The sequence below is a fragment of the Spermophilus citellus genome (assembly GCF_964194105.1).
Source record: "Spermophilus citellus genome assembly, chromosome: 5".
NCBI classification, from domain to species: domain Eukaryota; kingdom Metazoa; phylum Chordata; class Mammalia; order Rodentia; family Sciuridae; genus Spermophilus; species Spermophilus citellus.
This window is the reverse complement of record NC_138186.1, coordinates 85880894-85894186: the sequence shown is the minus strand read 5'-3', so window position 1 is coordinate 85894186 and position 13293 is coordinate 85880894. Positions and strand designations below refer to the sequence as shown.

The following is a 13293-nucleotide window of genomic DNA, read 5'->3' as shown; positions in this document are numbered from 1 at the left end:
TTCTTGGCAACTGTGAACTCCATATGTATCAGAGAGTTTTGCTCTGTAATGAGTTACTTCAAAATTTAATAGTGTAAAAATTTATTTCTTAGTTTTGGATACTGGGTGACTGATTCTTACCTAAGTTCACCTGAGACTTGGGGAAAGCACAGATAATAAGCAACTATAGGCTTAACAAAATCTCTTTAATAAAAGTTTTAATAAAGTCTGTCATAGATCTTGTCTCACTGTCACTATAAATGATACAACATGTGTCTTCGTGTATATAAAACAAGAAAATTTGGGCATAATTGTATTTTTAATAAAGTTTATTTACATAAATATCAACTGATTTATCATTAAAGTAGAATTTATGTATAATCATGTTATTTGGCATTATCAAGTATTTCTGAGACATTTCTCTATCTAGATATATGCGTGCATTTCCAATTTATTATTATTATTATTTTTGGTACCAGGGATTGAATTCAGGGGCACTCAACCACTGAGCCACATCACCAGCCCTATTTTATATTTATTTAGAGACAGGGTCTCACTAAGTTGCTTAGTGCCTTGGGGTTGCTGAGGCTGGCTTTGAACTTGCAATCCTCCTGACTCAGTCTCCCAAGCTGCTGGGATTACAGGCATAAGCCTGGCTCCAATTTATTAATTTGAAATGATAATGAAATGTAATGGTAGAGCTAAAATAATATTTCTTCTACAAATAAACCCATTGCCCCCATGTATTTTCACCAAATATTAATTATAAGTAGCTATTGTTAAAGATTTGAAAATGCTAGGATGAAGAGAAAGCACTCTAGGAATTAAGAGGCTTGCATATTCAACAAGAAAGAAGAGATGGGAGTAGCACAGAATGTTAACCCTGCAAGAGACATTAGAGATGATATCTAGTCTCATTTTGTATCAAGAAAGCAAAGGCATAAGCACTCTGAATCACATCTATAATAAGAATGATTCAGGATTTCACTCTTTTAAAATTGTTCCTATGCTTTCTTAAGGGAGGGAAAAGGAGAAAATACTTTAATTGTATTAAGGGGATTTGAGATCTAGGCCTTTTCATTCTTTGAAACCTACTACAAAAATTATTAAAACATAACCATCAGCTGGGTGTGGTGGCGCACTCCTGTAATCCCAGTGGCTTGGGAGACCCCGACAGGAGAATCACCAGCCTCAGCAACTTCGAGGCACTAAGCAACTCAGTGAGACCCTATCTCTAAATAAAATACAAAATAAGGCTAGGGATGTGGCTCAGTAGTCAAGTACCCCTGTGCCCTGTGTTCAATACTTGGTACCAAAAAATAAAAAATTAAAAAAAATTTTTAAAAAGCATTTAGTGAGAAACAACATTTGAATTTTAAACTCTGATTTTTAATTACATAATGTTTTAATTTGTGCTTTGTTATTGTTTTGTCTGAAGATATTGACACATTTTTAGGCATTTAAAGAAGTTAAATTCAGAATAATTTTTCAATGTAAAAAATATGATTTTTAGGGTTTTATGGTATGTTGAAAAATAGTATTATATGTCTTAAAATCTTTACAAAACCTTCACAGCTTCATTTGACTTTGCTATTGTCTATTCTATCTTAAAATCAAGTTGAAAGGCTGAGGAAAGGAATGGAAATATCTCCACCTAGTGGTTTCCCATGGGCAAAGTTAATAAAACCAAACAAAACATTTCTTTCCATGGAAGATTATCCACTGTGCATAATTAGCAGGAAACAGGTTTTTGGTATAATGAGATTTAATTATTGCTTATTCAGATATTAACTACAGAAGTAAGAACAAAATGTAGACTGGGATTGTGGATCAGTGGTAGAGGGCTTGCCTAGCATGTGTGAGGCACTGGGTTCAATGATAAATAAAATAAAGGTCCACTGAGAACTGGAAAAAAAGAGAATAAAATGTAAATAATATATATTTGAAGTTAAAGAGAATAATAAGTGTAAATTTCTTCATGCTTTTGATAAACTCATTAACAAGTTTTTGCACTTACAAAATTACTATATGTGGGCATGGAGGTAATAAAATTTTCAGGTGGAGAAATTATCTGAGGCTTAGTTATTTTCTTTTTGCTGCTCTATATAATCTCAGTGATGATAGAACTCTGTTTTATATTTTTCACCAATATAGTTCCATGCCTAGCATATTATAGACCTGTAGTTCTTAAATGGTTGAATGAAAGTGATGGTGATATATGTTCATGACGGCATAAAGGTTAGTATAAAAGCAAAAACAATCAAATAAATATAAATATTAAATGTATATAATGTGACTGGACTGTTCTAATTACTATCTCAATATCTTAGTTTTGAAGAATGAATTTATATTTAAAAGCATATAGTTAATGCAAAAAGAAGCAGAGACAGGAGTGAGTCATTTGTGACTTCTTAGAATAGAGAATGGATATCTCCTTATTAAAAACAGCCCACATACATAAAAAAATTAAAGGGGTATAAATATCATTCAGAACAGACAGTTTGTCCAAGAGAAGTCTATTTTCCCATTATGAGGCTGGTACATGGTAATTACTATCTTTGTATTCAGTCTATTCCTTGGGTAATATTGACCTAATATGGTTAAAATGTTAAGTCATGATTTCTAATGGGTTTTTGGAGACAAAGCACATATGCCAATATAAAGAAGTTACCGAAGAATAGCAGGGGATCCTATTGGGCTTATGTACCGTTTTTGTTTGTTTTGTTGTTTAACACTTATGGTCCTTTAGTGAAATGATGTAGTATTGATCATTTCATAAACTATCAATTTGAGTTTCAGTTTAATTGAAAATCCTGTATTTTTCTTCTTTTTATAGAAAGCATCATCATTCACCAGTTACGTATGAACTCCAGATGAGATGGTAAACCAAGCACATACTGGGTGTGTGTACTTCCTCTGAATCCCTGTTGAATGGATATTTCTGCAGCTCTCTGTTATTACTAAGGTCCTCCATGCTACTGATCACAACTGGAAATATCTTACTACTTCCAGTGATTTTTTTTTTGAGGATATAATGGAAAAGCTAAAAACAGCCTTGCTGAAAATATATAGTAAGAGCAGTGAATTTTTGTGCCAAAAGAAATTTCCTTTTGGGAAGCTTTCAGGTCCATGGGCACATACTATGTAATTTATTTTTATAATACATTTTGTAACATGATTTTTTTCCCTAAAGTGTTTCTTTTTTCATAGTCTATGGCACATATATCTGTAGAATACACTGTTAGTTCTTTAAAGTATTGGTGTTGTTACATTCAAAATGGTAAACTATTATTATTTTCTTTTTATTAATCTGGTATTTCTGAAGAAAAGAAAGCATACCACTGTATTTCCCAGGGTAAATTCAAGAGGTAAAACCTAGAAACAGGATATTCTGGAAGAAGTTTGTACAGCTATACTTGTACAATAGCGTAGTTCTACTCATGGTTAAATACTCACAAATAATGCTCTGAGTTTAATTTTAATAAAGTTGCTCTTTCTGGTGTTTTGTGCCAAAAACCCAAGATGAATTGGTTTTCAAATAAATTAATGTAATGAGATACCAGTTTAATTGTAAAGGGAAACAGGAACATATATGAGTGACCATTCAATTATATTTCTTTTTTTTTTAGTTGTAGATGGACACAATAGCTTTATTTTTATTTGTTTATTTTTATGTGGTGCTGAGGATTAAACCCAGGGCCTCACGCATGCAAGGCAAGCACTCTACCACTGAGCTACAACCACAGCCCCTCAATTATATATCTATTTGCATTATTTACTTACATGTATAAGACATGATAAGAACTGTGATAAAGATATTTCTTCTTCAACAAAGGCTTGCAAATAAAAACTGACCTATATAATGTCAGCATCATTTTAAAATTAGAGAAATCCACTAACATTTTCCCCGATTTTGATAATTTTTCATAACCACATGTATGTAGGAAATATTCCTTTAAGATAAAAGCACAACATGTATTAATCTCAACATCAAAGCTGCTGTTGAATTTAGATTTATGTGAAAATGTGCATCTAAAGTCTACTTGAAACTCTAGTAATTCAGTTTTTTTAAACTTGTGTTTCTTTTTTTAAAAAAAACTTTGCTAATATGGTATTTTCAATAAGGTCTTTAAAGATAGTTTAAAGGTAAATTAAGAGTTGGTGCATCAATTTATGAATGCAGAAGTCATTTATCAAATAATTTTCCTGAGGTTAAAGAGAAAATGCCACACAAGTAACACTGTTGGCTAATCTCTGCAATCCACAGGTTGTACTAGGGTTTATAAACCGCAGAGGGGACTCCACATTGAGTCTCTGGAATGAAAAAAATTAATACTAAATTTCCTTTTCAATGTAACCTTGGAAGATTTTAAGATATACCTTGTGGAATTGGCACATCATTTTCAATATGTATTATAAATGAAATAATTATATTTTGTTAAAATTATTTTTCCTTTTTCTTTTTTTAAATAAAAGAAATGCTACAGTAGGCTTGCCCTAGCTTGAATGATTGTGGAAGCATCACAAAACCTCCTGTGATTTTGATTACTGACTCAGAAAACTAGAGTGTGTATGTGTGAAGATTTTAAAAACTGTTTGTTTTCTGAAAAGGTTTAACTGTAATGACATTTTCAATTAGAAAATAGTTTTATTTAACATTGTTAAATTTTTCAAGTCACAGTTAAGTGTCCTATTTGCCAATGTTCATATATATGATGGCAAAAACATTTGGATATGTCACAGATTAGCATTTGAAGTGAATTAATTTTTTTCAACTTGTGGAAATTTTACTATGCTAATAGTGAAAAGGTTAGAGGATAAGAGTTTAAATACTTGTTGACTTTAAATTAAAATATTATTAGCAATTTATGTATATTTGGGTCTAAAGTGCTTTTTCCTCCTGAATTTATAATGAAAATTGGTACTTACAAGAATAGTGAAGACGGTGGTACAGTCAATAATTTAGACAGACACGGAATTTTTTTTCTGTCTATGCTATGATTAATTTCTCTGTTTAGACATGAATGGAATCTGAGTGACAGATGAATACAATTAATCACATTAATTTTTTTTTTTTTGGTACCAAGGATTGAATTCAGGGGCACTTGACCAATGATCTATATTCCCAACCCTTTTTTATATTTTATTTAGAGACAGGGTTCTCACTGAGTTGCTTAGCACTTCATCATTGCTGAGGCTGGCTTTGAACTGGTGATCCTCCTGTCTCAGCCTCCCCAGCCACTGGGATTACAGGTGGTGTGCACCACCATGCCAGGATACTCACATTAATTTTGAACTGAGGGAATATCAACAAAATAGATCATAAATACTCACACCTTGATGTCTATATCCAATTGAAAATGTTGACTGTATATGAAATCTTGGCACTATAGTAGGATTGCATCACATAATTACTGTATCTTTTATTTTAAATGAATCTCAATCATTACTCTGAATGAGAATCATTTTTGAATGTAATAAATGTAAATGCTTTCTGAAGTAAAATCATAATCTGTTTCCAGTTTAAGCCACAATGACTGAATTAACCCATTATTTTAGGCTTTTCTTCTTGAGAACACAGTGTTTTTGGAGGGTATCTTCTGCAAGTCCCCTCCCCACTTCAAGTATCTCATAAAGTATTGGGGGTTTGATGAAGATAAAGATAAATAAACCAGATGTCTGGTTTCTGGAATGTTAATAAACTGTGAATAATCCATTGTATCTTAAGACAACCATAAAAAAAAAACTCATAATGTGGATCATCTAGTTTAAGCATTAACGAAAACATTGACACTACTGAAATAATTCAAAGCTTCTAAGAACCATTGGCAAAACAAAATAAATGATGTATCAGGAATGCAATATTTTTGTCCTTTCATTAGTGCTGTGATTGAATTTTCCTGGGGGGGGGACAGAAAAAGTAAGCATAGCAAAAGTAAGTTGCATTCATGAGCTTTATGAACAATATATCTAAAAATAGCTAAAGTACAAAATGGAACTTTTAAAAAAGCATAATGGGCACTTGAGGCATATTCACCTTCTGTACCCCCCAGTACTATGCCTCTACTAAAAATACTAATTAGGAAGCAGAAACATAAAAGAATAAACTTGCTATAATAAATTTATAACAATTGGGAGTTTGTTGATTATTAGTATTTTTAAAAATTTTCAGTATTTATTCCATAATTATATGATGACAAATGTGCTTGTTCTCTAGGGAAAATGTAATAGGTTCATAAATTTGAATAGTAATGTTTATGGATGCCATAATGTGGTAAATTTATTTTCTGGTATTGTTTTTTGTTTGTTATTTGGAGAACTTTACCTTACAAATCACATATTTTATTATTTTAACAGTGCAGATGTGTATTTATTTAATCTAAATTTTGTTTTAAAAATATCAGGTGTTCGATTCTCCAGTATAAGAGGCTTTTAGGATGATCAGATAGTCTTAGAATCCTTGCATGTTTAATGGATTTTCAAAAGCAAAAGAGTACATTTTGGAAATGCATTACATTTTACACCATTCTTAATTTTGCCTCTTGTAAGTTTTATTAAATATTTGAGAAGTTTATTATTTTTCACTGAAGTCAAGTAGATTTATGTACTTGTCTTTTCTATGAATGTTATAGCCTGCTTTCAGTTCTTCACCGGTAATTGAAATTAACCAATTAAGACATTCTCTATGTTATTTTCAAAGTCAACTATGTTTATGAAAATTTCACCAGAGCTTGAAAAATAACTATTAAAATAGTAAAGCACTGTGCAATACCCTTATTTTGAGTTGGAACATAATACTCATAAAATTAAAATCATTTAAAATCAGTATGAAACCTTTTTATTTAAAATCATTTGCTTTACAATAGTTTTTGTTTTTTATTTTATAAGTAAAATATAATTAAATACATTTAAAAACATAGTGTCCTAAAGGTACCAAAAACATGTTGGAGAAAACATAGGCTTTTTAATCAATGGTGCTGAGAAAGCTGGATATCCATATGAAAAAGAATGAAACTAGATCTCAATCTCTCACCCTGTATGAAAGTCAATTCAAAGTGGATCAAAGACTTAAGGATTAGATCAGAAACACTGCTCCTGCTAGAAGAAAACATAAGACTAATACTCTAAAATATAGGCAGAGGTATCAACTTCCTTAATAAGATCCCTAATGCTCAAGAAATAAAACCAAGAATCAATAAGTGGGATAAAACTTATTAATAAAATTTATTCCTGTACAGCTTATTCCTGTACAGCTTCTGTAAGGAAGGGAAATAAGAACATGAAGATAGAGCAAACAGAATGAAAGAAAACCTTTACCAGCTACTCTTCTGACAGAGAATTAATATCCAGAATATATAAAGAACTCAAAAAACTTAACACACACAAAAACAACAACAAAAAAAACCAAGCTGATCAGTAAATGAACAAAAGATCTAAACATACATTTCTCAAAAGGAGAAATACAAATGGCTACAGGGAAATGCAAATCAAAACCACACTGAGATTTTATAGTTAGAATGTCTACCATCAAGAAAAAAATTAACAGTACTTGCTGGTGAGGATATGAGGGGAAAAGGTATATTTATACATTGTTGGTGGGACTGCAAATTGATAAAACTGAAAGGGTAAAGTTTCTAAGCTGGAAAGCTTGAATTAAAATGTAAAAGATTAGGTATTATTAAATTCCTCTGTTACACCCAGATTCCTGAGATAGTTAAGACAACGCCCTACTGGCCATTCAGCCTAGGGCCCTGTGCAGTTTGTCACAGGGCCCGAAACAATCAGTTTGAATGTGTACCCAGTTTAGAAGTGACCAATCACCCCTGCCCAGCCTGTTCCCGCCAATGAATGGACTAATCATGTATCAGAGTTGTTGTTCAATTTTCCCGCGCCTCATGATGATTTGTTCTGATGTATGCAAAGCCCCCCACCCTCTCCAAAAAGTGTACTTAAGCTCTGCTTGACCTCGCTCTGCTCTCCCTTCTTGAGTGAGCACGGAGCCCCAGCGTGCTGGAACGGATCCCTAATAAATCCCCCTTGCCATTGCATGGAGCTAGTCTCGTGTGGTCTCTCCTTCTCCGACGTTTTGCCGGACCCTTACAAAACCACTTTGGAAAGCACTATGAAAATTCCTCAAAAGCCTTGGAATGTAACCACCACATGACCCAGCTACCCACTCCTTGGTATTTTATCCAAAAGAACTAAAATCAGCATACTATAATGATGCATGCATACCAGTGTGCCACAGTCTGTCTGGGCACAAAATAACCGAGCTGCCACAAAGCCTTGTAGGTTCAAACAGCAACTCTATTCCCGAACTCTCACCGGCACTCTACACGCACTTTCCAGGAACACACTTCCTCCACCGGGCTCTGCGTGCCAATTCTCCCGGAATCCCGGGAGAACTCAAAGGGAACTCCAAAGTAGCGGGCGCCTGAGGCAGCAGGATCCGCCCTAATCCCAGCAGGATCCGCCCTAATCCCGGGAGCAGGGTCACCTTTCAACCATTCCCTCTAGCAAAATGCCAGGGTCATTCCGACTAAACTGTGGCTCTCAACACCAGTGTTTACAGCATCACAATTCATAATAGCAAAGTTATGGACCAACCTAGGTGCTTGTCAATAGACCAATGTTTCAAGAAAACATAGTATATATACACAACAGAATTGTATTCAGTCATAAAGAATGAATTATGTCATTTACTGATAAATTGTTGAAACTGGGAGAATATCATATTAAGTGAAATAAGCCAGACTCAGAAAGTCAAAGGTTGAATGTTTTTCTCTTGTGTGAAAGTGAGACAGGAAGTGGTGAGAGAGGAAGAGGGACAGATAGAAGAAGAGGGGGAGAAAGGAATCTCATGAAAATAGAAGGAGACCAATTGATTAAAGGAATGGGATTGAGAGAGGAAGGAGGGGAAGGCATGGGGAAGTACCGAGGAACGAAATCTACTAAATTATGCTATGTCCATGTATGAATATACCACAATAAATCCCACTTATATATAACTATAATGCAGTATTAAAATAATGATAATAATAATAATAGAGGGGAGATCACTAGAATAAAGCAAGCTGACCAGGAGGAAGGAAAAGTGGAAGGTGCCTGGGAAGGAAATTGATCAAATTGTTATGTGTATGTATAAATATAGCATAATTAATCTATTATGTATAATTATAATGCATCAAAAAATTATAGTGTCATTCACTATGGATAAGCATATATGGATAGCAGGACTGCTGAAATGAAGGATACTTTTCCTCTGAGTTATATCATAGTTTGGTAGAATGAAAACTGCAAATTTCCAAGAGATGGAAACCACTTTTTCTTCACCAAATGCAATGCCAGTTAACAGATGTTACTCTACTAATTTGTAAATTTAAAGGCTGATCACTCAGTAAATAAAACATATTTGAGGCTCTGCCAGCAGGTATTTTGCCTCCACAGAGGCAGTTTGGTTAATGGTTTCCACAGAGTAGGATGGGGGTCAGGGAGTGTTATGCTTGACCTCTTTTGTCAGTCCTATGCCAGAAATGGTAGTCCATGACTATATGCAATCCTGATTTATCTTTACCCTACTTAGGGCAAAGAAATGGACTTCTCTTTTTTATTAGAGATATACCTATCAAAAAAGTAGACAAGGATAATATCTAAACCAAGATGCTTTCTGCATATAAGCTGCAGATATTAGGGGCTCTTGCCTCCAAGGGTAGTTCAGTGGTCTCTCTTGTTAGAGGAGAGAAACTCCTTTGATCCATTTGGTTTAATTGTCAGGAAAGTCATCATTTGTTAATCTCATGACTTTGCAAGAGAAGATCTCAGGATCTATATTATATTTAAATGAATTTGCTTCCCCTGAACCCTGAGCTACAGTCACTTGTAATGAGCAACAGGCTTTTCCTTTCGATAGAGAAATGAGTGTGACCTCCCTTGGCCCATGCTTGTTGGCAATAGGGCATACTGTACTAAGAAAAAAAAAAGGCATTAAAATCTACTTTTGAAATTAATACTTGACCATAACCAAAGGATAATACCAAACACTAAGACCACTCTTCAAGTGGATCAGTTGAGGCAACCCTCACTAACTTGGTTGTTCCAGGCATTGCAACCTGATCCACAGATTGTGCTAGAATCCAGAACCCTGACTTCACAAATTATTTCTTTTTAAAGACAACCAGTTATCCCTTAGTTTTCCTAACATTATCCCCAGTACCCCTTTCATAAATAAGCATCTGTAAGAAGAAAAAAACTTTTTTCTTTCTCTTCAGCTTCCTCTTTGTCCCATTCTACTTTATATTGACTGGTGTATTGGTGAGCTTTCCACTACTGTAACAAAATACTCAAGAGAGCCTACTTGATAAAGGAAAGGTTTATTTTGGATATAGTTTCTTGAGATTATGGTTGCTTGGCCATATTGCTTTGGTCCTGTGGCAGTGTAGCATGTAATGGCAAGAGTAGATGATAGAGAAGGCTTATTTACCTTATGATGACCAGAAAATAGTGACAGGAAGGAGCCAAGGGTTATTTCCCTATGACCTAACTTCCTTCCAGTAAGTCTCACCTCTTACAGATTTCCAATAGTTTTTCATGGGCCAGGGAAAAAGCTTTCAACATTTGAGCCCATGGGTGCCATTAAATTCAAGCTATAGCAACGAGCATTGGTGGGTACATCTGTTTCCCTAGTTTTTTGTTTGTTTGTTTTGAGATGTGGTTTCACAATGTGACCCAGGCTGGTCTTGAACTTGTAGGCTCAAGTAATGCTCCAGCCCCAGCCTCCCAAGTATGTGGGTATACCGGCATGCAGCACCACAGCCGACTTGTACTTTTTAAAAGGAAGACTTACATATCTTACATATTCCTCACAGTGAATACAGGATACTGATTTTTTTTTTTTTTTTTTTTTGGTGCTGGGGACTGAACCCAGTGTATTGTAAGTGCTCAGCACGCGCTCTACCACTGAGCTACACCTCCATCCCTGGGTACATTTTTTTTTAAAGAAATTATTGCTAGGAAGAAGCCTTTTCACACCCTTCTTTCCTCAGCCCTGTCTTTCACCCAATCTTCACAGATTTTTTTTTTTCTATAAGCACATCCACCTTCTCTTTTTAGTCTTTCTCTCTGCACACAGTTCTCCATCTCCTTGATAGCAAGTCATACATTTAGTCAAATGGCAGGGTGTTTTATAGGTACCTAATTTTTGACTTTTAACTCCATTGGATTCCTTCTTTGGAAGCAGTACCTCAGTCAGGGTATCCTGGGCCATATCTTCTTCATCAAATTGTTCTGGTTGTTGGTGCTGACTTTGCAGAAACCTCTATGCCTATTTAAGATTTTAGAAGGAGATCATCTGAACTAAACAAGGAAAGATCCTCAATAATCACTAATTGTAAAGGAAGACAACCTGTATGTAGGACAAAGGGCCCTAAGCAGGCTACCAGATATTCTATACTACTTTAACAGGAGAGGGTTTTCATTCATTTTCATATCACAGATGCCAACCACTTGTTCCCACATGGAACACTGGTGCCGATAGGCAGTGAGACAAAAGGACTATATAAGCTAACAAACATAAATGGAGACCACTGGTGATGTCAGTTTTAATGGCAACAACAAGCTGATAAAATCTTAAGAACATGATCACCCTCAGTAACATGGTCTTGCACAGTATTAATAATATGTATTGTGGACAAAATATATATAATATAAAGCTCAATTTTCTCTATGTTCCTTTATTTTTAAATCTATTGTTTACTCAGTGGAGAACCACAGTATCATTCTGACTTTAGAACCCTTTTCCTCACTTCTTTGGAGCTCATATAACCCTTTGTACACTCATCTTATAGGGCACTGACCTCACTGTATTTCAATTGTTTGCTGGAAAGTGATTTTTCTCACTAAAATGTAAGGAGGTCACGTCAGTTCAACAAGATTTACTAAGCACCATGTTTGTCCTAGGCACTTTGCCAAATGTTAGAACTTCAGAAATGAATAAAAACAATCTCTGACCTTGAGGAACTTATATCTAGTAACCAAGACTGATGTAAACAATTATTTCTGCAAGGATGGAGATATGAATAAGTTGCCTTGAACTCAGAGGACAGCTTAGCTCCATTCCAAGGGTCAAAGAACTATTCCTTAAATTGGCTACAAACCTGAATCTTGGAAGACGAATGAGAATTTACTAACAAGACAGTTTCAGTGGAGTTGGGTCTCAGGTCAGAGAGCGGCGGTTTGCTAAGTGAGTTAAGAATGTGATAATAGTGAGTATGCATTACTCTGCCCAGAGGAATCAATGACAATAAAAATGATATGGAACAGTCTGTTGGACCCTTCTTTTGTGTCTCATGGAGTACTGGTCAGAGGGAAGCCCTTGGTCTTTAGTGCCAGTGAATAAAAAAGTTGTTCACATCTGAGATTCAATAAAGTCAACTTTTACATTTAATATCATTTTTTAAAAGGTTATCCTTCAAGAATATGTTGGAGTTATTTTAAAACAATGAATACCTTCATAGGCAGTAGTGTCTCATGTCTTTGAAGAAACCATGATGAAATGCATCTACCCCTCTTGGGACTTCCAAACAGTTAACATTTGGAAAAACAGAAAAATGTAAGTTTAAAATAAAGCTAAAAAATGGCCCAAATATAATAAACACAGAATGATTTTTGAAAGATCTACTTTCTTATATTTCTTGAATTCTTACATGTAAGCTGAGCCTCTTCCTTCCTCTACCCTTCCTTTTTAAATAATTATTTTCTCTGTTATATATGTAACAGATGTTAGCTGGCTGTCAATCCAGAGGTGGCAACATATTTGAAGATAAGACCTTATTTATAATTGATGGCATCTACTGAATATGTGCCATGGGGATGTAATCAACTGAGAAATTCTATGTAGTGGAAGCCATGAAGTCTGAGGTCTCATTAGAATTACATTCTTTCATTTAAAGAAATATGGAATCATGAGAAATAAAACCTTATTTCCCTTTTAACACAAAGATCCTAGGCTGTTCACTAAAGAATTTTGGTGTCACTGCTTTTTCCTCTGATGGTACTAAGCATGAAAATATCTTGTTTGACTACTATTTTGGATTACTGACTGATTATTTAAGAACTTGTAAAATCTTTAATTACACTACCAGTGAGATAATCTGTCAGTGTGAAAATAAAAGATTTCTAAATGTCTAAGTGAAAGAATGCAATACTACATACACTACATGAAAATCAGGAAAAGGTTAATTTTAAAGGTAATTTTGCAAAATCAATTTGGATTAACCTCTGCTGCAATAAATACAGGAAATTTATTATACAAATGCT

At 34.4% G+C, this 13293-nt stretch overlaps 1 protein-coding gene across 4 annotated transcripts in view; it reads left to right on the top strand.

Moving 5' to 3' along the window:
- Nucleotides 1-6784, top strand: part of FILIP1 (filamin A interacting protein 1) — a 179428-nt gene extending 172644 nt beyond the window's left edge. For 2 of the 4 annotated variants that reach the window (XM_081293682.1, XM_081293683.1), the window contains exon 7: nt 2816-6782. Coding sequence is in view for 1 of the 4 variants with exons in the window: in XM_081293683.1 (XP_081149809.1) it covers nt 2816-2856 (41 nt within the window). In the remaining 3 variants the exon portion in view is untranslated. Of the gene's footprint in view, nt 1-2815 lie in introns of all 4 variants that reach the window. The other 2 variants (XM_081293684.1, XM_081293685.1) reach the window with 2 other exon arrangements.
- Nucleotides 6785-13293: the final 6509 nt, after the last annotated feature.